The sequence below is a fragment of the Pantherophis guttatus genome, chromosome 11 (assembly GCF_059756535.1).
Source record: "Pantherophis guttatus breed Tessera chromosome 11, ASM5975653v1, whole genome shotgun sequence".
Taxonomy (NCBI): Eukaryota; Metazoa; Chordata; class Lepidosauria; order Squamata; family Colubridae; genus Pantherophis; species Pantherophis guttatus.
This window is the reverse complement of record NC_142073.1, coordinates 26,873,637-26,899,111: the sequence shown is the minus strand read 5'-3', so window position 1 is coordinate 26,899,111 and position 25,475 is coordinate 26,873,637. Positions and strand designations below refer to the sequence as shown.

The 25,475-nt window shown below is 44.0% G+C and overlaps 1 protein-coding gene and 1 pseudogene across 2 annotated transcripts; one reads left to right on the top strand and one right to left on the bottom strand.

Moving 5' to 3' along the window:
- Positions 1–1,668: 1,668 nt before the first annotated feature.
- GINS3 (GINS complex subunit 3) lies at positions 1,669–25,436 on the bottom strand. 2 transcript variants are annotated; one of them, XM_034425683.3, is made up of 4 exons: positions 25,176–25,402; positions 19,259–19,489; positions 3,686–3,931; positions 1,669–2,088 (listed from the first exon to the last, which is right to left on the bottom strand). In XM_034425683.3, exons 1-3 carry the CDS (start codon positions 25,356–25,358, stop codon positions 3,701–3,703), a joined length of 645 nt encoding a protein of 214 aa, XP_034281574.3. In that variant the 5' UTR covers positions 25,359–25,402; the 3' UTR covers positions 1,669–2,088; positions 3,686–3,700. The 2 variants fall into 2 exon arrangements, with proteins under 2 accessions (XP_034281574.3, XP_034281573.2); XM_034425682.3 differs by lacking the exon at positions 1,669–2,088 and having other exon boundaries at positions 3,506–3,931; positions 25,176–25,436.
- Positions 14,734–18,949, top strand: LOC148112320 (uncharacterized; annotated as a pseudogene).
- Positions 25,437–25,475: the final 39 nt, after the last annotated feature.

Below are 25,475 nucleotides of genomic sequence, written 5' to 3'. Positions count from 1 at the left end.
CAAAGATGAAGAATGGAAATGGCACCTTGCCTTTCTGACAGATGTAATAGAACTAATCAACAGTTTCAATGTGCAACTTCAAGGAAAGGGGAAGCTCATCTGTGATGTGAAGGCATTTGAAGTAAAATTGGACCTCCTCAATTAAACAAGTGAAGAAAGAAAACTGCCATCTCCCTACTTCTCAAAAGCTGTTGGCTGAAAAACCAATAGTTGCATTCCCAAACAAAAAATGTGTGGATTCACTGGAAATGTTGCAAAGGGAGTTTCAAATGAGATTTAAAAAGCTCCTTGTACATGAAAAGGACATACTGCTTTTCCGGAACACAGTTTCTGTTGACATTGAAATTGTTGATCCGATTTACCGAATGGAATTGGCCAAATGACAGAATTGTGACCCTCTGAAAGACAAGTCAAGTCAAGCAGCCTTACTAATTTCTATGCATCTCTCCCAGGGGTGGGTTCTAAATTTTTTTACTACTGGTTGTGTGGGTGTGGCTTATTTTGTGGGCGTGGCTTGGTGGTGGTGGGTAATGTGACTGGGTAGGCGTGGCCAACTTTTTTTCTTTGTTTTTTTACTTTTAAAAGCATCTTTTCTACAACCTTAAGAGGTTGCAGAAAAAAATGCTTTCAGGAGCCTCTGACGATCAGGCAACTCAGCTGGGATCGCCAGTGGCTTTTAAAGGCTTTTTTTTTCTACAACCTCTTCGGCCAAAGAGGTTGCAGAAAAAATGCTTTTAAAAGCCTCTGATGATCCCAGCTGAGCCGCGCAATCATCAGAGGCTTTTTTTTTTTTTACTTTTAAAAGCATTTTTTCAGCCGAAGAGGTTGTAGAAAAAAATGCTTTTAAAAGTAAAAAAAAAAGTCTCTGATGAGGTGGGTGGGGTAAGCGAATGGCGACCAGGCCGGGGACCGGTTCAGGAGCATGGCCAGCCAATGTTATTACCAGTTCTCCGAACTACAAATATTTACTACCGGTTCTTGTGAACTGGTGCGAACCGGGAGCAACCCACCACTGATCTCTCCCCTCTGAGACATATCTTCATCTCAGGAACTATGCACTCAAAATGGTAACCATCTTTGGCAGCACCTATGTCTGTGAACAGACTTTTTCCCAAATTAAACATCTGAAATCTCCAACCAGATCCAGACTAACTGATGAACACTTGCATCACTTGTTACGACTGACAGTGACAAATATGGAACTGGACATTGACTATCTCATCAGCCAAAAGCAGGTCCACACTTCTCATTGAAATACTAGTAGGTTTATGATTAAAATTGTTCACTTTAAATATTGTATTATTATTTCATGTTTTTTTGAACTACAAATAAGATATGTGCAATGTGCATAGGAATGTGTTCATGTTTTTTCAAATTATAGTCCGCCCCCCCCCCCAACAGTCTGAGGGACTGTGAATTGGCCCCATTTAAAAATTTTTGAGGACTCCTGGATTAGCACTTCAATTCGGCTTTCCCCTGACCCCTTGTGATTACTGCTGCTGCAAATTGGTTTGACAGAATGACCGGTCAGACAATTTCAGGTCTGGCCCTGTTGTATTGTAGTAGTCTAGACAGGGCATCCGCTAGAAAGTTTTTTTCCCTAGGATGTAGAGCAGGGTAAAATTAAACTGATTGAAATACTGAGAGAGTAAAAATTACTCTTATGGCTGTTTTTGTCTGGCATCTATGTTTATGATTATTTATTGCCACTTATCTCACTGTGGGGCTACTCTAGGTAGCTTACAAAAATAAAAAGGAAGAAAATGAAAGGAGTGTAAACAGAAGTAAAATATCAGAATAAAATAAACGATGAAAACGAACACAAGAATATGTCAATATGATAACAGAAAGATGGACAGGTGGAGAGCAGAGAGCAAGGGATGGGGAGGTAGTTTGCCATCAATCCAGCAGCAGCCTCCAGCGTGGAACTCCATTCAGTTATGTTCTTAATTGTTTCAAATTTTATATGAGATGTTGTAAGTTTTTATAATCCTTTATAAGTCTTTATAATACCTCTTTGTAATACCTTGGTAAGACCACACTTGCATCTAGTTTTGGTCGCCACAATATAAGAAAGATGTTGAGACTCTGGAGAGTGCAGAAAAGAACAACAGAGATGATTAGGGAACTGGAGACCAAAGCATATGAACAATGGTTGCAGGAATTGGGTTATATCTAATCTAGTGAAAAGGAGGACTAGAGGCAACATGATAGCAGTCTTCCAATATTTGGGGGGCTGCCACTAAGAAGAGGGGGCCAACCTATTCTCCAAAGCACCAGAAGACAGGACTAGAAGCAATGGATGGAAACTAATCAAGGAGAGAAGCAACCTGAAATTAAGGAGAAATTTCCTAACAGTGAGTAGAATTAACCAGTGGAACAGCTTGCCTTCAGAAGTTGTGGGTGCTCCATCACTGGAGGCTTTGAAGAAGAGATTGGACAACGATTTGTCTGGTCTGGTCTAGTCTAGTCTAGTATCGGACTAGAGGAACTTCAAGGTCTCTTCCAACTCTGTTATTCTGTTATTCCACTAACTTGCAGTTTTGGAGTAGGTTGATACACAAAAAAACAATTGACTTGTTTTTTTTCATATTTAATAAGTCTTTAAAAGAAAATGTTCCATACACTTTTCACATGGTCTATTATGTGATCTATTATCTGTCAGACAGGATTAACGGGTGCTCCTTGGCTCAGACTCAAGTTTATAAATATTTCATCTCAAGCCCATGTTCCATGGATCTATACATGATTTGGGGCCTCTCTTGAGGAACCACCAGTTTCCCACAGAATCTACCTAGCTGGTTCTAACAGGATTGGCACACTCCAGTTTCCATCAATTAAACAATGCCATTTTCTGGTGCCTGAAAGTGCACTTTCTCTGTGGCAACCCTGGAATGAAGTTCCCCCCAGAATTTGAATGGCTCCCACACTGCCGCTATTTTCAAGAGCCTTAAAGACTGGCCATTGGCAAGGATAACCAACCTCCCTTTCTTCTTTGCTGCTCCTCTCTGGGTTTATTGTCTTTACAATCATCATTTTGTCTGATGCTGTGTTTCTTTGAGTTTTGTTTTGACTTTTATTTTTAAGTATTTTTAACAAGGGTCAACTGCCCAAAATGGCTGGGAGTCTAGCAACATATAAATTTAGTGATGATGATGATGGCATTGACAAATAACTCTATTAAACCCCAAGAGGCAGCTCTTTTAACAGGGAGAACAGTTTGCCCTCAGACCCTGGATGTAGTCACAGAACTGCAGCTCGGAGACTTTTCTTTTAAGAAGGTTGCATTTCTAATCATCTTTGTGAGCGCGAAGACACAGGCTCCACTCCTTGTACCTGTTCTGATGGTCCTCAGAAAGGCAAGTAACAGGAAACTGGGACTAAAAAAGGATAGCTATTTCAATTATTGCTACAGAAAACTTGCTGGACAATAGCTAATTATTCCTTGCATTTCCAAAGACCTTCTTTAAATTATTAAAACAAAAATCAAATAGAAACATTGAAATGTTATTTCCCAAAGCAATCTGTTGCTGCTGCTGAATCTATTCATTCAGAGCCAGAACATTCTTTTGCATCCAACCTCAAATTACTGGAAATAATTTTAATTGGATACGTGAACATTGGTTCTTCTGTGCCTGAACCCAAGTATCCACAAAATCCACAAGTGTTTCCTACAAGGCCTCACCCAGACTTTGTGATCTCAGCTGTCCACGTCAGTGAATTTTCTCTTTTTGTAATTCTGGATGAGGCTAGATACTGTGATCTGGGAGGCCTGACCCATTTCCCAGCACTGGAAGTCCTGGAGTCTCTTCTGGCCAGTCTGAAATAAGGCCCGCTCCAACTCATCCAGCCGAGCCACCAACGCAGACGTGTCCTCATTGAAAGTATTCTGGGAAGAGTCCATGATGTGACGAAAACGGCCAATAAATGTCTACCAACAGAAATAGACCTATTTAGCATGGAAAACATTGGCTTGGATTCTCACAAGGAAAAGACTGGTAACTTCTGCAAGAAACGCAATCACTCACACTTAGAGACTTTTCAGCGACCACCTGATTCTGGGATAGATACAAAACATCTGTTTCTGTGCCAGGCTACATTTTAATCACAAAATTGTTAACCTGGGAATGGAAAGATGGAGCAACACCAGATCAGGGACAGGCAACTCAGTGCCTCACAGGGGTCTTAAAATTTCAATTCCCAGTAAAACTAGGCAGTGTTGTTTAACATTAGGAATAAGTCCAACATAGCCGTAATCCAAAAACTCTTCGCCTTGCTCCAGGCATCCTAGCATTCAGCATTACCATACTAGGCAGGGCTTTGGGAACTGCAACACAGCAGCAGTTGGAAGGCCAGATATTCCCAATTCACATTGAAAGGCTGTCAGAATGAAATGAAAGATCTGTGTGTCCTTGAGATGGATTACATGGATCTCACTCAGCATTGATATCATTGCTGAACTAAGTCTACAATCATAACCACTCCACTCCTATCCCAAGGATCAGTTCAAAGCCTTTCTAAAATGGGAAGTTTTACAATCGCAATAATGAGCATCAAAATAATATTTTAGATGGCTCTAATAGAAGTTGCTATCTGGGCAACTGCTAGATGGCTGCAGCAAGATAAGGAAATGGCATTTTGCTACCATTTTGTATTTTCCAAATTTCTATAACTTGGATCCAATAACTATCAAACTTGTGTCCATTGAAACAGAATTTTTGTTAAATCCCAAATAGGGCTTTAATATTTTTATGCAGGCTTAAAAGGCAACTTTAATTTCATACATGCATATACTGTATAAAATGACAAATGAGCTTTAAAATAGATTATGTCCATTACATTTAAATCTGCTAAACTGAGTTTTGTTAAGTATCACTGCTGAAAATTATGGCTATTTTTCTCTGCTTATATTTGGGGTTGCCTCTCTCGATAGTCATTCCTTATTACCAAAAGCCATTAGAATAATGCCTTTTGATTATTGCACCTTTTGCTTAATAGCATAAATATCAGCCTCCAGTAGTAAAATGTAATAAACAAATGTATATACCCCAATAAAAATACTTTTAACATTTTTAATATAAATATTCTGGTAAAAAATTTTTAAAATAGTTTTTCTTTGGATAAGAAAATATAACATGAAGGCAAATCTACATGTCCAAGAATAATGTTGCAAGATCCAGTCTGGCTGGGTCACTGGTACCAGAGGTTGTCTTTTGAGCTTTTGAACTCCTGCTGGAGCCTATCCTCAGGGAACGTCTCTCTAGCAGAGTGTGTGTTTTGGGCTATTCTCTGTGTGGTATTTACATAATGCCTGCTGTGTGTGGTTCTTTAGATGTTGATTGGGGTGTTGATGGCTGGTAGTTTACTTGTGCTACCAAGCCCTCACCTCCTAAGAACTTGATAAGCTGGTGGTAAATCAGCAGTCCTGTTGACTGATGAGGGGCCTGTTTCCTAGGCTTCAATCACTGTATTTGTGCTCACTTATCCAACAAACTTAGTAGCAATAGCAATAGCACTTAGACATATACCATTTCACAGTGCATTACAGCCCTCTCTAAGTGGTTTAGAGTCTCAGCATATTGTCCCCAACAATCTGGGTCCTCATTTTATTAACCTTGGAAGGATGGAAGGCTGAGTCAACCTTGAGCCAGTGAGAATTGAACTGCTGGCAGTCAGCAGACGTAGGTTTCAGTACTGCATCCTAACCACTGTGCCAACACAGCTCAATAACTGCAAATTTGAATGTATGTGTCGAGCCCAGCCATGGCTCACCACAAGACCGTTCACACACACAACACTCCTACAACGATACCAAGAGGGGATGTGCACCGGGTGGCTAGGTTTTGGTGGTGGTGGCAGCGGGTCATAAGTGGACTATTGGTGGTGGTAGAACAAGTGCGAGAAGAGGGGAGGCATGGACGACGGATCAACATCATCATGGCTTCGGGAGCGTCGTGATCCCACATCCTGGCTAGAACAAGCAGGAAGCGGCTGCCGATAACTCCGAACAGCTGAGACGTGCTACGAGGGTGGGGCGCGGGCAGCTTGGCTTATTTAAATTGTGCTGAGCTGTGGTTGCTCTCAGCGCTGACTCTGTATGGAGAATACTCTTTTCCTGATTCCCGTGTATAGCGAATTAAAACTAAGCACTGATCATCCAAACCCGGTGAGCTGGCTTTGACTGTTTCGGAGTTCGCATAGACATGGATTGGAAAGCCGAGACAAAGTCAGCGCTCTCCCTTAAACTCAACCTGTTTACAGCAGCCGTGAGTACGATATGACTGAGAGGACAGATTCAGGCGTGCCTGAGATCCTGGAGGCTAAGGAGGAAGATGCAGAGTTGTGGCTGTGACACCCAAAGAAAGCGAGGTTTTAGTAGTGCAACCTAAGGAAAGGAAACTCCCGACTGCAGACCCTCCAGTAGAACACCAAGGGGAGACAGAGAAGTGGATAACACAATCTACTTCGGGTCATTGGTGGCACAGCTCCGCAATAACAGGGCCTGAGGAGACTCGGGATAGAACCGCACCACCTATTGGACCAGTGGCATTCCAAGGATAGAGGGAGAGACGCTGGACAGAAGAGGAAGATCAGGACTGGAGTTATTCTGCGGGTTCTGGAGGCGCTTAGAGAACGGAGGCGCTTAGAGAACAGTTCGGGAAAGCCAGCTTTAGGGATGCGCCTTCATGACAACCCTGGGTACCGAGGTTGACTCCTCAAACACCCGGAGAGGGACCGGCAGTGGGTTGGATTCTGATGCATGTTTTCAAGTTACCAGCCTGAAATTGAGAAGAAACCAGAATCTTTGCCAGTTTAAGGGTATAGAAAACCCTATTGGGTTTTCGATGCAGACCGCCGGGGAGGCAGTGGGTGGTCCTGGTCAGGGGTCTAGCAGAGTTACGAGGTGATTGATACTAGGCCCCCACCTATGAGGACACAGTCAGAGTCTCATCGAGTAGCCGCTGGAGGCAGGGATATCACCAGAGGACGTGAGCGGTACCTGTTTGGCCTGTTGGCTCATGGCCTCAACAACCGCCTTTCTAGGCCCCACCACCCATCCAAGCCTCTTTTGATGGGAGTCCTGATAGGATAGCATTGTTTCTTAGTCATTAGTCATTTTGACCTCTATGATCAGTTCTACCCTTCGCAGTGGGTGATGGTGGTAGCCGTAACAACAGTGTTGCGGGGGGAGGCGGCAGATTGGTTAGCCGATCTCCACAGTGAGCATGCTCGGGAATTAACTAACGTGGGCATGTTCCTAGAAGGTCCCAGGGCCCGATCTGAGGACGAAACCAGAGCCCAATCTGCTGAAGGAGAGAGATAGTAGCAATTAAACAACGTTGCAGATCATCAAGAACTCCCTCTCTGTTGTATCTCCAACAGAGATTGGGAAAACCATTTTGGGTCAATCTTCCAGGCTTCAACAGTCACGACCAGACTTGGACCACAACTGCCCCCTGCAATTCCGGATTGGCATCCCGTGACTCACGCTGAGATTAATGAGTTTATCTCTGAACTCAAGTCAGGCAAAACCCCTGGCCCTGATGCTATACCCCGATTTGTTAAAATCTAATCCCAAGTGGTGGATTCCTATTTTAGCAACACTCTTCACCCATATTAATACCTCTGGTAGGATCCCTACCTCCTGGAGTCTAGCAATCATTGTTCCTGTTTTTAAACGAGGAAATAGGAACAACCCAGCCGATTATCGTCCTATAAGTCTGCTCTCCATCATTGGAAAATTGTATGCCAAATATCTCCAACGCAGACTCACCTGGGTCGAGGAATCCAACATCATTGGTTCTGAACAGATTGGGTTTAAAGCGGGCTGTGCCACATTGGACCACTGCTTTGTCCTAGCACACCTGGTTGATAAATACGCCACCATACCAGGTGGTAAACTTTTTACTGCTTTTATTGATCTAAAGCAGCGTTGATTTAATCTCAAGGGAATTGTTGTGGTCAAAATTGCTCAAAAGTTCCATTGATAGACGTCTTCTGTTCTTAATTAGATCCCTACATAATCAGACTTTTAGCCAGGTCAGGCGCGGTTTGCAGGGAGAACTCTCAAATCCTATCCCGATAAAGAGCAGAGTTAGGCAGGGCTGTGTCCTGGCTCCTCTTCTGTTTAACTTATTCTTATCTGACTTGGCCTCTTACATTGGACGTACTGAGTCCCACGCCCCAAAGTTGTCAACTACGAAGATCCCGCTTCTCCTTTATGCTGACGATGCGGTCCTCCTATCATTGTCAAGGCTTGGTCTGAAAAGGCTACTTTCTGCATTTGGATCCTACTGCGCTGAGAACCACTTGTCCATTATGACAAATCAAAAATATTGGTGTTCTCTAGAGCCCGGAAGCTATACAACTGGGCTATTAAAGGTAATGCTGTTAAGCAGGTTCTCCATTTTAAGTATTTTGGTATCCATTTTCAGAACATCGGTGCTTGGACTAGACATTGAACTCAGGTGCTGAATTCAGCCTCCTGTAGCCATCAGCAGATTCTAAGATTTTTCTATATCCAAGGAGGCCAATTTATTCCTTCTGCTCTGCGTATTTACAAAGCCAAAACCCTGGCCCAAACTCTTTACGGAATTCCTATATGGATACAGGGCTTCAAGGAGTGTATTGAAAGAACTCAGGCTGGTTTTTTTAGGAAACTTTTGGGTCTCTCTCCCTGTGTTGACTTTGTTTCGATGTACCTGGAATTGAACATTCGATCAGTCGAATGCATGGCGTGGATTAACACCTTTAAATGGTGGTTTCGGGCGCTCTTTTTGGCAGTCCCTGGTAGCTACCTCTCCCTGGTGTTAGCTGACTCCTATACTTCTCGATGGGAGAGGGAGCTGACGAAGAAATTCCACCTGCTAGGTTTCTCGGAGGATGCCTTGGGAGACTATGGCCTTAAGGACGCCCAATTTAGGGTTGTCCAACGGCTTGTGGACATAGACTTGCAATATCTAAAAGCTAGAGCTAATAAAACCTGCTCTCCTCTGAATTTCAGCCAATTTAACAATTATGGACTGAGGACGGCCTCATATTTTTACACTTTAACCATCCCTAAGTATAGAAGAGTTTCTCCCTTGCTCTTTTCAACGTCTTGCCCTCAGCATTGCTGGACGGACGATTTAAGAGGCTCCCGATAAGTGAGCGGTTATGCCCCTGTGATAGAGCCGAGGTTGAAACTGTGGAGCATGTTCTTTTATACTGCCCTATGTATAACGCAGGCAGGACTAAATTACTGTCTCTCCTAGAAACAGATCTCTCTGGATCCAATGCTAGTAATTTGACCTTATATTGTTTAGGGGATGGCTCCTCACACATTATTTTTCAAGTTTCTAAATTTTTTTTAAGAGCTGTAACTATTAGAGAAGAACGCTGTAATTCCTCTTAGCCAAGGCTTCTAGTAGCCAACTGTTTATGATGTTACTTTCCCCACATTATTTTGCAACTATATTTGTATTTTGGTCTGTGACCACAAATAAAAGTTATTATTATTATTACTTAAGGAGCTATGTGTGATATCAGCAAACTGACTGGTCTAGTCTCTTAATGTTTGCTGAAGTGGCATACAACAATGCTGTACATAGGAGTACTGGCTTTACACCGTTCCATGTAGTGACAGGTAAAGACTTCCCTGCAATCCCCGAATTAGAAACAAGTACCCCGGACCAACTGTCTCCTGCTGACTGGGCTGAGAGAATCCGAAAAGTTTGGCCACACGTTAAAACAATCATTAATGAAGGCTGCGGATGAATACAAGGTGCAGGCTGATAAAAGGAGAACAGAAACCAAACTGTTTCATGTGGGTGATCGAGTGTTTTTATCTACCAGATATATTAAGCTCAGGATCCCATGTAAGAAACTAGGGCCTAAGTATTTGGGACCATTCATGATCACCAATGTCATTAATCCGGTTACTGTCATGTTAAAACTCCCTCCATTGCTGCAACGAATACATCCAGTCTTTCATAGCAGTTTACTGAAACCAGTTGGCCAAGTGGCGTCAACAAGTCCTCCTGGACCAGTTAATGAGAACTGGTACGTACTTAGAAATGAGTACGAAATAGAGGATACAAGATTCTAAAGTGACAAGGGGACGGTTGAAATATCTAGTCAAATGGAAAGGGTACCCTTATGAAGAGGCGTCATGGGTTAACAAAGATGATGTCCAAGCCCCACGGTTGATCCAACGGTTTCATAGGACTTACCCGCAGAAACCGAAAATAACCCCAGATGACTGAGGCTAATGTTTTGTTGTCTATTCCTTGCAGGTGCACTCCTGGTAGAGGGCGCCTATTGAGCCCAGCCATGGCTCGCCACAAGACCGTTCACACACACAACGCTCCTGCAACGATGCCAAGAGGGGATGTGCACTGGGTGGCTAGGTTTTGGTGGTGGCGGCGGGTCACAAGTGGACTATTGGTGGTGGTAGAAGGAGTGCGAGAAGAGGGGAGGCGTGGAGAACGGATCAACATCATCATGGCTTTGGGAGCATCGTGATCCTGTATCCTGGCTAGAACAAGCAGGAAGCGGCTGCCGATAACTCCAAACAACTGAGATGTGCTACGAGGGTGGGGCACGGGCAGCGCAGCTTGTTTAAATTGCGCTGAGCTGCAGTTGCTCTCAGCGCCGACTTTGTATGGAGAATACTCGTCTTTTCCTGATTCCCGTGTATAGCGAATTAAAACCAAGCACTGATCATCCAAACTCGGTGAGCTGGCTTTGACTGTTTCGGAGTTCGCATAGACGTGGACTGGAAAGCCGAGAGTATGTCCTTGTTCATTCCAACGAGGTCAGATGAGGAGACTCAAACTCATTTGTAGCTCACATTGCAACGAACAATGACATACATTAAATTTTGCAGCTACCAAGACTTTTTTACCAGCAGGGTAAAAAAACAGCAGGGGAAGTAATTGAAGCCTGGGAAATGGGAGCCCTCATCAGACAGCAGGAGTGCTGATTTACCACCAGCCTGTCAAGTACCGTATTTTTCGGAGTATAAGACACACTTTTTTTCCTCCTAAAAGAGGCTGAAAATTTGGGTGCCTCTTAAATTCTGAATGTAGCTTTTTCAAAGCTATTTTTCAGCCCTAACAAGGCGCTAGTGATCTCCGTGGTAAGCTTTTTTCCGTGAAGTGATCATGCTTTTGCCTGCTCCCTCCGACTCTCAGCTGTGAAGCTTTTTTTAGCTCTAACAAGGCACTAGCTAGTGAAGCGATCTCCGTGGTTTGCCTGCTTTTCTTATTGCTTCTCTCTCCAAAGATCGGTTGTGCTTTAGAAGCACAAACTAATGTGCTGAAGCTGACCAGACTAAGGAGCTAGCCAGATGAATACCTGGTAGGCAAAAATTTTTTTCCTATTTTCCTCCCTAAAAACTAAGCTGCGTCTTATACTCTGGTGTCTTATACTCTGAAAAATACGGTACTTAAAAGGGGAGGGCTTAGCAGCCCAAGGAAACAACAGCCAACAGTCAATAGCCAGCCATCAACACCCTAATCAACATCTAAAAAGCCACACACAACAGGCATCATATAAATACCACACACAGAATAGCCCAAAACACTTTTGTGTTTATAGACCAATTTAACTATTAAATGCAGATTACAAAATTTTTGCATCAATTATGGTGGAAAGATTGAAAAGGTTACTAAATGAACTCATACATTCAGACCAAAATGATTTTTTGCCTAAAAGGCAAATTAGAGACGATATACGAATTATATTGGATACATTGGAATATTATGAGGTACATTCAGAGAAACAAATGGCATTGTTATTTTTAGATGCACAGAAAGCATTTGACAATGTGAATTGGCAATTTATGACTATAAAATTACAAAAGATAGACTTTGATGATAGATTCATTATTATGGTTAAGACTATATATAAAGACCAATCGGCAAAGATAATAATAAATGGTGAAATGACAGAGAAAGTAGATATCAGAAAAGGAACTAGACAAGGATGTCTGTTATCTCCACTGTTATCTTGACGCTAGAAATTTTAAACAGAAAAATAAGGCAAGATAAAGAAATAAAAGGAATGAAAATTAAAAGAGAAGAATACAAGCTACAAGCATTTCCGGATGATTTAGTATTTATTATGGAGGCACCAACAGAAACGGGCCCAAAGCTAATGAAGAAAATAGAGGAGTATGGAGAAGTAACTGGATTGAAAATAAATAAAAATAAAACAAAAATTATAGTTAAAAATATGAGAGAAAAACAAAAAAAAGCAATTAACGGAGGTTAGATATTCAAATAGTGAAGAAAGTTGAAATACTTGGGCATCCAATTAACCTCAAGATGTATCACAGTGAAGGAAGATAACTACTATAAGCTGAGAAATCAAATTGAAATAAGACTTGGAAAAATGGAAAATTCTACAACTATTGTTAATGGGAAGAATAGCACTAATCAAAATGTACTACCAAGATTTTTTTTCCCCAAATATGATAAACATGGACAATAGTGTTAGATATAAGGACATTTTAAGAGAGAAGGGAGAACTAAAACAGAAACAAGATTTAGAAAAACAAGGGATTGAGATTGATTGGTATACACAAGTGCAGATAAAATCAAGGTATGATAAAGATTTGAAACAATATGGTTTTAATTTGGGGGAATCAGAGTTGGATCAGATGATGATTGGAAAGGATGAAAAAATGATTAAAAGGTTGTATAATTATCTATTGCAGATTAGATTAGAAAATGAAGAAGTAAGAGAGACAATTATAACATGGGTGAAAAACTTTGGTTATGCAACAGAATTAGAGAAATGGCAACAACTATGGGAAAGGAATTATAAACTGACTATGGCAACTGCATATAAAAAAGATGTATATAAAATGTTTTATAGATGGCATATGCCACCAGAAAAACTAGCAAAAGATAAAGAGGAATTGGTGTATTTCAAGGCATGGGAAAGATTCTATGTATGGATAGAAAAGAAACATGAATAAAAGTTGATTGATAAACAATATAGATAATAGAAAGTTAAATGAGGGATAAGACAAAAAAGAAATAGAAACTGAGATGACACCAGAGTAAATGGAAAAGGGGGATGGGGGGGGAAGAAAGAAGATTATAAATATAAATGTACAATTATGAAATTTTAGATTGGGTAAAATGGGAAAGAAATTGAAAAGTAAGTATATATTATTAGAAAATTGGAGTTGCTTGTATATCAAATAAGGGAAATATTGCACAACAAAGGAGAAAGAAAGGAGAGAAGAGTAGAGGGTTAGAGGAGGAGAAGGAGAGAGAGTAATGGAAGAAAGGGGAAGGAGAGAAAGAAAGGATAGGGGACAAGAGCAGGAGAGAAGGCGAGAAGGGGGAAAAGAGGGGAGGAGTGGGGGAGAGGAAGAGGAAGTAGGGGAGAGGAGAGGAGAGGAGGAGGAAGAAAGTAGAAGAGGAGTGGAGGGAGGGAGGGGAAAGAGATTTGTTGTGAAAAGAGGGAAAAGAGAGGGTAGAAGAGCAACCCCAATGTAATTAAAAGGTCTTATTTTTATGCTTTCATTAGAAAAAATATGTATGTGTATATATATATCTTAGCCAGGATTTTAAACATTTTAACTAACAAATTTATAATGACACGGGAAAATACCCGAGATTTTAACTTTTTACATACACACACCCGCGAAAACTTAAGAATAATTATGATTAATTATGGATAAAGGAATGTACATTTACAATATGTGCATAAGAAATAAAAATAAAAAACTTTTTTCAAAAAAAAAAAAAAAAAAGAATAGCCCAAAACACACACAATCTGCTAGAGAGAAGTTCCCTAAGGATGGGCCCGATCATGAGTCCGAAAGTTTGAAAGACTAAATGTCTGATCCTGGTGACCAACTTAGATTGGATCCTGCAAGGAAATATAATGCTACTTAATTAACTATCATCTACATATTAAGGGTTAATAAATAAAATCTATATTGCACAAGAAGTACCAATGTATCTCAAGTATTTTTTCAGTCCAATCTTTAAAATGAAAATTGATTGTGTTTTCTTATCTATACAGAGAAAGGAGAACAGGAACCCTAAGCAGGGTGGATAAAAATCAATGATTTAAAAAAAATAATCAGGTTTTATTTCAATCGGATTTTTTTTTTCAATCAGATTTTTTAAAATTTTTATCAAATTTATTTTAATAAAATGCTTTTGGAGTAAAAATCTATCTAAAGATAGTTTTCTATTTAAGATATATTAATAATTTATATAATCCGCTGATCTCTTCGCACTGCGAGACTCCCCCCTCTCGCGGGCCTGGCCCTCCACGTTATCGAGGGCCTATCTCGATGACGGGTTTTGGAACCCCGAGAGATGGCATGCAGCGAAGAGGGGGTTGAGGGGTTTTCTACGCAAATTCTTAATGAAATTTTTAAGGGGACCCGGGAGGAGGGATGGAAATAATGATTTTTTAAGGGGAACCGGGAGGAAGACCAAGGGGTTTGGGGGAACGAACCCACTAAGGTCAGAGCCGAGCCCGGCACAGGGGGACGATCTGGAGGGTGCAAGTCAAGGGATCGGGGAGGGGCTGGAGGACCATCCGGAAGAGGAATTTTCCATCAGCACGGTGAATGGGAGGGGCAGATATGGCGGGAATAGGGGACCATATCATGTGTTGGGGGCGTGCACTCGCTGTTTGAGAGCAATTGCGCGCCCCGGTCCCCAAGACTCCACTCAGATACTAGGTGGCTTAGATACTCAGGACCTGGGCCTCTGGCTGATGTTATGCAATGCCAGGTCCATGGTTAATAAGGCCCCCCTCATTTATGATCTTATACAGGAGGGGGGAGCAGACCTGGCAGCTATTACCAAGACTTGGTTGGGCCCGGAGGGAGGGGTCCCCCTGGTTGAGATATGCCCACCGGGCTTCAGAGCATTTCATCAGCCGAGGGGCCAGGGGAGGGGCGGGGGGGTGGCGGTTATTATTAAAGAAGATCTTGGTTCGAGGGAAACCACTGTGCCACAGATTGCCGGATGTGAAACCCTCTTTGTGAGATGGGGTCATGGGGCTCAGATGGGCCTGTTGCTCACGTACCTGGCTCCCTGCCGCATGGCAACGGCCCTGCCCGAGCTACTCGACATGATAGCCACGATGGCAGTTGATACACCCAGGCTCATGGTCATGGGTGATTTCAACCTGCCATCCGTTGGTGAGACGTCTGAGATGGCCCGGGAGTTCATGGCTTCCATGATGGCCATGGACCTGACCCAGTTAGTTCATGGCCCCACCCACAGGGGGGGTCACACTCTGGACTTGATTTTTGTCTCTGGCCAGTGGTTGAGTGGCCTTGTTATAGGGGATATAGACATGGAACCCTTGTCATGGTCTGACCACTCGCTTCTTCGCCTATATCTTTGAACCGCTGCCCCCCGCCGCAGGGAGGCGGAGCCTACAAGATGGGTCCGCCCCAGGCGCCTGATGGATTCTGATAGATTCCAGATGGAGCTTGGGCCATTCCCTGAGGTTCTAGCACATGACTCGGTCGGGGACCTGGTGGCGGCCTGGGATCGGGCCGCTAGCGGAGCCTTAGATCGAGTCGTGCCTTTGCGGCCTCTGACCCGGTGCCGATCCCTCGCGGCTCCTTGGTTCACTGAGGAGCTGAGGGAGATGAAGCGCCGGAAAAGACGCCTGGAGAGTGGTTGGAGGGCCAGTCTCACCGAATCTGATCGAACACTGGTAAGGTCGCATATTAAGACCTACCTAGTGGCGATAAAAGCGGCGAAGTCCAATTACTTTTCTGCTCTTATTAGCGTCATCAGAGAATTGTCCGGCGGCCCTGTTCAGAGTGACCTGCTCCCTGCTTCAACCGGGAGTGCGGGAGGACCCTCTGGAGGGCAGGGCTGAGGATTTCGGATGATATCTGTATGACAAAATCGCTCAGATCCGGCGGGATTTGGACTCTGACTGGGTAGATCCGGGCAGGATGACGAGGAATAGTCTTGAGAATGTTATCTGGGAAGAGTTTGACTCTGTGACTCCGGATGACGTGGACAGGATTTTGGGGAGACTTAATGCGACCACGTTTACTGGACCCGTGTCCCTCCTGGTTAGTACTGGCTTCCCGGGAGGTCTCACGAGGCTGGCTCCAGGGAATTATCAACGCTTCGTTGAGTGAGGGTCACTTCCCCGCTACCTTGAAAGAGGCAGTGATGAGGCCTCTCCTCAAGAAGCCCTCCCTGGATCCGGCAGTATTGGCTAACCGTCCTGTCTCCAACCTTCGCTTTGTGGCGAAGGTTGTTGAGAGTGTGGTCGCACGACAGTTCCCACAATTCCTGGAGGAAACGTCCTATCTAGACCCATTCCAGTCGGGTTTCAGGCCTGGGCACAGCACGGAAACAGCATTGGTCGCGTTGGTGGATGATCTCTGGAGGGCTCGGGACAGGGGTTGCTCCTCTGTTCTAGTCCTATTAGATCTCTCAGCGGCTTTTGATACCATCGACCATGGTATCATGCTGCACCGGTTGGAAGAGTTGGGGATGGGGGGCACCGTATTACGGTGGTTCTCCTCCTTTCTCTCCGACCGGTCGCAGTTTGTGTTGACAGGAGGGCAGAGGTCGACCTCGAGGCCTCTCATCTGTGGAGTGCCGCAAGGGTCGGTCCTCTCGCCCCTTCTGTTCAACATTTATGTGAAGCCGCTGGGCGAGATCATCCGTGGCTTTGGGGTGAGATACCACCAGTACGCTGATGACACCCAGCTGTACATCTCCACCCCAGGCCACCCCAGCGATGCCCTTGAAGTGATGGCCCAGTGCCTGGAAGCTGTACGGATCTGGATGGGGAGGAACAAGCTCAAGCTCAACCCTTCCAAGACTGAGTGACTGTGGTTCCCGGCATCCCGATATAGTCAGCTGACTCCATCGCTGACTATCAGGGGCGAGTCTTTGGCCCCCGTGGAGAGGGCGCGCAATCTGGGCGTCCTCCTGGATACGCAGCTGTCCTTGGAGGAACATCTGACGGCTGTTGCCAAGGGGACCTTTTGTCAGGTTCGCCTGATTTGCCAGTTGCACTCCTTTCTTGATCGGGATTCCGTGTGCACAGTCACTCATGCCCTCATCACCTCTCACCTGGACTACTGCAACGCTCTCTAGATGGGGCTCCCCTTGAGGAGCACCCGGAGGTTCCAACTGGTCCAGAATGCGGCCGCGCGGGTAATTACAGGAGCTGCATGGCGCTCCCGCATAACACCGCTCCTGTGCGAGCTGCACTGGCTCCCAGTGGTCTTCCGGGTGCGCTTCAAGGTGTTGGTTACCACCTTTAAAGCGCTCCATGGCATAGGACCTAGTTATCTTCGAGACCGCCTTCTACCACGACGACCTCCCATCGACCTGTGCGCTCCCACAGAGAGGGCCTCCTCGGGGTGCCATCAGCCAAGCAATGCAGGCTGGTGACCCCCAGAGGGAGGGCCTTCTCTGTGGGGTCACCCACCCTCTGGAATCAGCTGCCCCCAGAGATAAGGAGAATCCAAGACCACCGTGCCTTCCGCCGTGCCCTTAAAACTTTTCTTTTCCAACAAGCCGGGCTGGCCTAACAAATCCTTTTAAATGATTTTAAATTCGTATGTCTTTTAAATTTTGGGCCAAATTGAGATATTTCCTTTTAATCTGTTCTTAATGTTTGTATTATGTGATTTTATCTGGCTGTACACCGCCCTGAGTCCCCAGGGAGAAGGGTGGTATATAAATTTGAAGTAAAATAAAATAAAAAATAAATTTAGTTTATTCAGCATGAAATGGATCTTAGTTATATAGCAAGAGGCTGTATATTCTGCAATATTTACATTTTTGGTAAACTGATTCAATGAATCCAAGCTCTGCAAGCTAAATAGGAAACCTTCATTTTGTTTGCAAATAACAATATTAAAAGATTCTAACTACCAGCAAGAATGAGTCCTTACATTTAAAGAGCATCTGTCATTTCAGATCCATCATGGCAGCGCCTATTAGTGGGCATCCACTTACCTGCTACCTGTCACGTCCCTCACCTTGTTGTGTCACTGCCGCATCACCAACTGTCCCATTAAAGCGAATGAGACTGTCGGTGAGTCAATAGTGGGTCAGAGGAGGAGCCACTGCGGGACAGTGAAGACAGCTCCTCTTTAAAAATTATGAATTAAATCAACTCGATTTAAATCAAGCTTTTTTATTAGTGATTTAAATCGTGATTTAAATCGTTATTTAAAGTGACTTGATTTAAATCAAATCCACCCTAAGCTTGGGCTGTTAGTACACAATTATAATGCAGAATTATATCCAAATTAGGCTAATGTGCAGTGCAGAATTGGTAAGTAATACATTAATTGAATGGACTGTTGGCATATTCACAAACTTTTTCTTTTGAAAGGCTCTGAAAAATGCAGTGTTTGGAAGCTGTTTCACGGGAATAGATTACAACCCAATCTTGAGAAGACTGGGTGATATTTGCCCCTCACCCCAACCCCAGGTTCAGAGATGTTTCCATTGCTGGTCGTGGATGGTGTAGCACTTCCCTATTCAAGATTGTGCAACTTGGGAGTCCTTCTGAACTTGTGGTTACTGTTCAAAGAGCAAGTGGCAACTGTGGCCAGGATGCCCGTTGCACAGGTTCATCTTGTACACCAATTGACATGGAGGCCCTTCAGTTACTCATGTACTGGTCACCTATGACTGAATTACTTCAATGCACTTTACATGGGGTTGACCTTGAAGACATCCAGAAACTATCAGTTACAAAATGCAACAACATGAGCACTAATGGGCATGTCTTGGTATGCCCATGGATCATGTGCCAGTAGGCTGCTGAGTGCAATTCAAGATACTGATTACCTATAAAATCCTGTGTAATATAGAGGGGGATTTCTAAGGCTTATCTCCAAATGTTTCTGCTGGTTTCTTTCTGGTACCTTCTGGTAGAATTGCTGTGTTCTAGTCTTCTCTATGTTGTCACCTTACAAGTGTGAGGAAGCATGCCTTCCCACTCATGGCACCCACCCTCTGGAGCAGCCTACACCCAGAGATAGACAATACCCTCTCTTGGGGTTCCAAAAAGCCCTTACATCCTAGATTTCTTGTCAGGCCTAGGGTTACAAATCATGTATTCTCAGGGGTCTGGTTTGTTACTGTTATGACTCTCATAGTCTGGGCTCTCATAGTCATTGTGGTACTGTATGTTTTTAACTTTTTTATTTACAAGGGAAACAGAGTCTACTGGAATGGGTGGCTATAACAAGTTTCAAATAATAATGAAGAATTATAAGCAGACCTTTTACCTGTAGTATGGACTGAGCTAATTCAGTATTTTCAGGATTGTCAAAATTGAGTAACTGGGTCCCAAATCCATAGTAATATGGCCCCAATTTATGCAGGTCAACCACACTGGCATCGGCATTAAACACTGTCCGCCAGCTCTCCTTGTAAACCTTTGGTAGCTCCACAGAAAGAATCCTCCGCTTGTCATACAAGCCTTTGACCAACCAGAGAGGGATTTCCAACTTTGAACCCTGTATAATTGAACAGAACACAAAAGGTAAAATACAAAAGGATACAACTCAACACCCCTAATGCTACTCAGTGTAGCCCTGTAAGTAGAGAAATTCAATAGAGATGCTGCAAGACATCTGCAGCAACCGGACCTCGCTTTAAACAGTATCTAGAAGGCAACCCTCCTCATGGATTACTGCCTTGTCGTGGCGAAGGGGCTTGCGAAGCTCAATGAAGTTATGAGTATGCAGTGCAGGGACACTCAAGACAGACAGGTCATAGCAGAGAGTTCTGACAAAATGTGATCCACTGGAGAAGGAAATGGCAACCCACTCCATTTGCCGTGAAAACCCCATGGACAGTACCAAAAGGAAAAAAGATATGACACCGGAAGATGAGCCCCTCAGGTCGGAAGGTGTCCAATATCCTACTGGGGAAGAGCAGAGGGCTAGTACTAGTAGTGCCAGAAAGAGTGAAGGGACTGGGCCAAAGCCAAAAGGATGCTCAACTGTGGATGCACCTGGTGGTGAAAGGAAAGTTGGATGCTGTAAAGATTTTCTCTCCATAGGAACCTGGAATGTAAGATCCATGAATCAAGGCAAGCTGGACATGGTCAAACAAGAGATGACAAGACTGAACATCGACATCTTAGGAATCAGCAAACTAAAATGGACAGGAATGGGTGAATTTAATTCAGATGACCATCAGGTATACTACCGCAGGCAAGAATCCCTCAGAAGAAATGGAGCAGCCTTCATAATCAATAAAAGAGTAGGAAAAGCAATAATGGGATACAATCCCCAAAATGATAGAATTATCTCAGTTCGAATCCAAGGGAAACCATTCAACATCACAGTAATCCAAGTCTATGCCCCAACCACTGGTGCTGAAGAGGATGAAATACAGCACCTTATAGAATTAACACCAAAAAATGATGTACTTATCATCATGGGGGATTGGAATGCTAAAGTAGGAAGCCAAAAGATAACCAGAATAACAGGCAAGTTTGGTCTTGGAGTACAAAATGAAGCAGAGCACAGGCTGATAGAATTCTGTCAAGATAATATGATGGTCATAGCAAACACTCTTTTCCAACAACCCAAGAGACGACTCTACACATGGAGAGTCAACACCAGACAGTCAACACAGAAATCAGATTGTCTATGTGCTCTGCAGCCAAAGATAGAGAAGGTCTATAGAGTCAGTAAAAACCAGATCATGAGCTTCTCGTTGCAAAATTTAGACTTAAATTGAAGAAAGTAGAGAAAAGCACTAGGCCACTCAGGGATGAATATACAATAGAGGTGACAATAGATTTAAGGAATTAGATCTGATAGACAGAGTGCCTGAAGAACTATGGACAACATTGTACAAGAGGTAGCAACTAAAACCATTGCAAAGAAAAGGAAAGGTAAGAAAACAATAGGGTTGTCTGAGGAAGCTTTGCAAATAGCTGAGGAAAGAAGGGAAGCGAAAGGCAAGGGAGAAAGAGAAAGATACACCCAGTTGAATGCAGAATTCCAGAGAATAGCTAGAAGAGATAAGAATGCATTCTTAAATGAACAGTGCAAAGAAATAGAAGAAAACAATAGAATAGGGAGGACCAGAGATCTCTTCAAGAAAATTGGAGATATGAAGGGAACGTTTCATGCAAAGATGGGCATGATAAAGGACCAAAATGGCAAGGATTTAACAGAGGCAGAAGAGATTAAGAAGTGGTGGCAAAATTACACAGAAGAATGAACTTAACGTCCCTGAGAACTACGATGGGGTGGTCACTGACCTCGAGCCAGACATCCTAGAATGTGAAGTCAAATGGGCCTTAAGAAATCTGAGCAACAGCAAAGCTAGTGGAGAAACAATGTCCACTGCATATAAAGAGAATCAATATAAAATGTTTTAGAGATGGCATATGCCCCCTGAGAAACTGGCAAAAATGTTTAAAAATAAATCAGCTAAATGTTGGAAATGTCACCAGTTACCAGGATCTTATTATCATATGTGGTGGACATGATCAGAAGCTAAAAACTATTGGAATAAAATTAAGACATGATTGGAAGAAATGACATAACAATGTATTGATTTGAAACCAGAGCTGTTCCTATTGGGTATCCTTCCAGAAAAAACTAGCAAAGAAAATACTTATTTGATTATGCATGTAATAACAGCTGCAAGGATTGTTTTTGCACAACATTGGAAAGCAGAGAAAATACCTCTGGAAGGAGAAGTGATTAAAAAAATTTTTAGACTGTGCTGAAATGAATAGATTAACTTTGATGATTAAAGAAAGAGAGGATTCAGAATACTTTAAGATATGGGATCAATTTTACCATTGGTTAGAAAAGAGATATAGATAAGTAAATTAATAGCTATTTTAAAAAAATGGTATAATTAGAATATTGTAGCTTTGGAGAAAGGTGAAAATGAAGACACAAGAAACAAAAAAAAAAAGATGAAGTCACAGAGAAAACGCCAAGATGTTGCACAGAAGGGATGATTGATGTATTAAATATTTGTCTATAAAATAAAAAACTTTTTCAAAAAAACAACAACAAAGCTAGTGGAGGAGACAGTATTCCAGCTGAGCTATTCAAAATCTTAAAAGACATATAGTAAAAGGGCTACACTTAATTTGCCAACAAATTTGGAAAACTCAACAGTGGCCACAGGATTGGAAAAGGTCAGTTTACATTCCAACTCCAAAGAAAGGCAATGCTAAAATATCGCACCATTGCACTCATTTCACATGCTAGTAAGGTTATGCTTAAAATCCTACAAGCTAGGCTCCAGCAATATGTGGATCGAGAACTACCAGAAGTACAGGCAGATTTCGAAAGGCAGAGGAACTAGAGATCAAATTGTCAACATACCCTGGATCATGGAGAAAGCTAGGAAGTTCCAGAAAAACATCTACTTCTGCTGCATTGACTATGCTAAAGCCTTTGATTGTGTGGATCACAACAAATTGTGGCAAGTTCTTAAAGAGATGGGAGTACCAGACCATCTTATTTGTCTCTTGAGAAACCTATATGCGGGTCAAGAAGCAACAGTGAGAACTGGACACGAGAGTGGTTCAAAATTGGGAAAGGAGTCCAGCAAGGCTGTATACTGTTGCCCTGCCTATTTAACTTATATGCAGAGCACATCATGAGAAAGGCGGGGCTAGATGAATCAAAAGTTGGAATTAAGATTGCCGGGAGAAATATCAACAATCTCAGATATGCAGATGATACCACTCTAATGGCAGAAAGCGAAAAGGAACTAAAGAGCCTCTTGAGGCGGGTGAAGAAGGAGAGTGCAAAAGTTGGCTTGAAACTCAACATTAAGAAAACTAAGATCATGGCATCCAGCCCTCTCAACTCATGGCAAATAGATGGGGAAGAACTGGAGGTAGTGACAGATTTTATTTTCCTGGGCTCCAAGATCACGGCAGATGGGGACTGCAACCAAGAAATTAAAAGATGCTTGCTCAGGGGAAGAAAGCTATGGCAAATCTAGACAACATACTAAAAAGCAGAGACATCACCCTGCTAACAAAAGTGTGTATAGTTTGGTTGCAATGTATGGCTGTGAAAGTTGGACCATAAGAAAGACTGAGCGCCAAAGAATTGAGGCCTTTGAACTCTGGTGCTGGAGAAGACTCCTGCAAGTCCCTTGGAGGAGTCCAAGGCGATCAAACCAGTCAGTCCTCCTCAGATCAACCCTGACTGCTCTTTAGAAGGCCAGATCCTGAAGATCAAGGAGCCTGAGTGGCGTAGGAGGCTAATGCCTCCTACTAAGGCAGCATTTAACATCCAGCTGCCTGCAATTACTGCGAGTTCAATTCTCACCAGGCTCAGCCTTCCATCCTTTCTAAGGTGGGTAAAATGAGGACCCGGTTTGTGGGGGCAATAAGCTGACTTTGTATAAAATATACAAAAGTATGAAGGCTATTGCTTAACGCATTGTAAGCCACCCTGAGTCTCCGGAGAAGGGCGGCATATAAAAATAAAAATAAAAAAAAAGATGAAACTCAAATACTTTGGCCACCTAATGAGAAGGAAGGACTCACTGGAGAACAGCTTAATGCTGGGAAAAATTGAGGAAAAGAAAAATGGGACGACAGAGAACAAGGTGGCTGGATGGAGTCACTGAAGCAGTAGGCGTGAGCTTAAATGGACTCCAAAGGATGGTAGAGGACAGGAAGGCCTGGAGGAACATTGTCCATAGGGTTGCGATGGGTTGGACATGACTTCGCAACTAACAACAACAAACTGTTCTTTTATTTTGGGGTTTTTTTGGTACTGCTTATGTTTTGATTTGATTTGATTTGAGCTAGATGAATCAAAAGTTGGATTTAAGATTACTGGGAGAAATATCAACAACCTCAGATATGCAAATCATACCACTTTAATAGCAGAAAGTGAAGAGGAACTAAAGAACTTCTTGATGCGGGTGAAGAAGGAGAGTGCAAAAGTTGGCTTGAAACTCAACATTAAGAAAATTAAGATCATGGCATCCGGCCCTCTCAGTTCCTGGCAAATAGATGGGGAAGAAATGGAGGTAGTGACAGATTTTATATTCCTGGGCTCCAAGATCACCGCAGATGGGGACTGCAGCCAAGAAATTAAAAGACGCTTGCTCCTGGGGAGGAAAGTTATGGCAAATTTAGACAGCATATTAAAAAAGCAGAGACATCACCCTGCCAAGAAAAGTGTGTATAGTCACACTATGGTTTTCCCAGTTGCAATGTGTGGCTGTGAAAGTTGGACCATAAGAAAGGCTGAGCGCCAAAGAATTGAGGCCTTTGAACTATAGTGCTGGAGAAGACTCCTGCAAGTCCCTTGGACTGCAAGGTGATCAAATGCAGTCCTAGAGGAGATCAACCCTGACTGCTCTTTAGAAGGCCTGGTCCTGAAGATGAAACTCAAATACTTTGGCCACCTAATGAGAAGGAAGGACTCCCTGGAGAAGAGCCTAATCCTGGGAACTATTGAGGGCAAAAGAAGAAGGGGACAGCAGAGAACGAGGTGGCTGGATGGAGTCATTGAAGCAGTAGGCGTGAGCTTAAATGGACTCGAGAGGATGGCAGAGGACAGGAAGGCCTGGAGGAACATTGTCCATGGGGTAACGATGGGTCGGACACGACTTCGCAACTAACAACAACAAAGGAGGCAACCGTGACAGCGCTTGCAAGGGAAAGAAGCTGCGATTAAGTCGCGGAGACAAGACCCAAAGCCAGGGGCATTTCTGCGATGGGGCGGGCCTCGGTCAGCCAAGCGCCTCCCACGGGAAACCTACCACGCCAAGGAGTGCTTCGAAAGCCGACCCCCCCCCCCGGCCACAGGCTCTTCAGTTAAGGGAGGAACGCGAACTTCCTACCCAGCGAGCTCGATTCCGAGCCCGGGGACCGCAATGCCAGCACTCCGCTTCCTTGGGCGGAGGCCTTCGAGGGCATTTGCGGACAGCCCTTTCCCGGACTCCGCCTGCCAAGCGAGGCTGCCGGCTGGAGACAGGCGCGGCCTAGCCTGGCCTTAAGCGCCGCCGACTCCAATCCAACCGGCCGCACTCGGCCATCGGGGCCCAGATCCGCCATCGCCCGTCTGAAGGAAGCCGCCGAGCCGCCTAGAGAGCGGCTATCCGAGGGTTCCGCCTTCCGGGCAGACGCTACTTCCGCCGCGCGGCCGCCGAACGCTGTAGCCCGCAGCGGCGCGGGGTGGCCCTCACCTCTGGGAGCGCCTTGTCGGGCGCAGCGGCCGCGTCGGCCCTGGCTAGGAAGGCAGCCAAGCGCGGCCAGGCGACCTCGGCACGGCACGGCAGCCGCTCCTGCGACATAAGGATGTCGGCCAGCGAAAGGAAGCTCTCGTCAGGACCGAGCGCGGCCTCCACTGGCGCGTAGGGATGCGCCATGGCGCCTTCAGAACCTTTCAGCAGCCCGTACGCCTGCGCAGCGGCCACAGGCGCCTGCTGCTTTTCCATTGGCTGCGAAGGGCGGGGGCGGATCCCGCCTAAGGGGTACGTGGATCT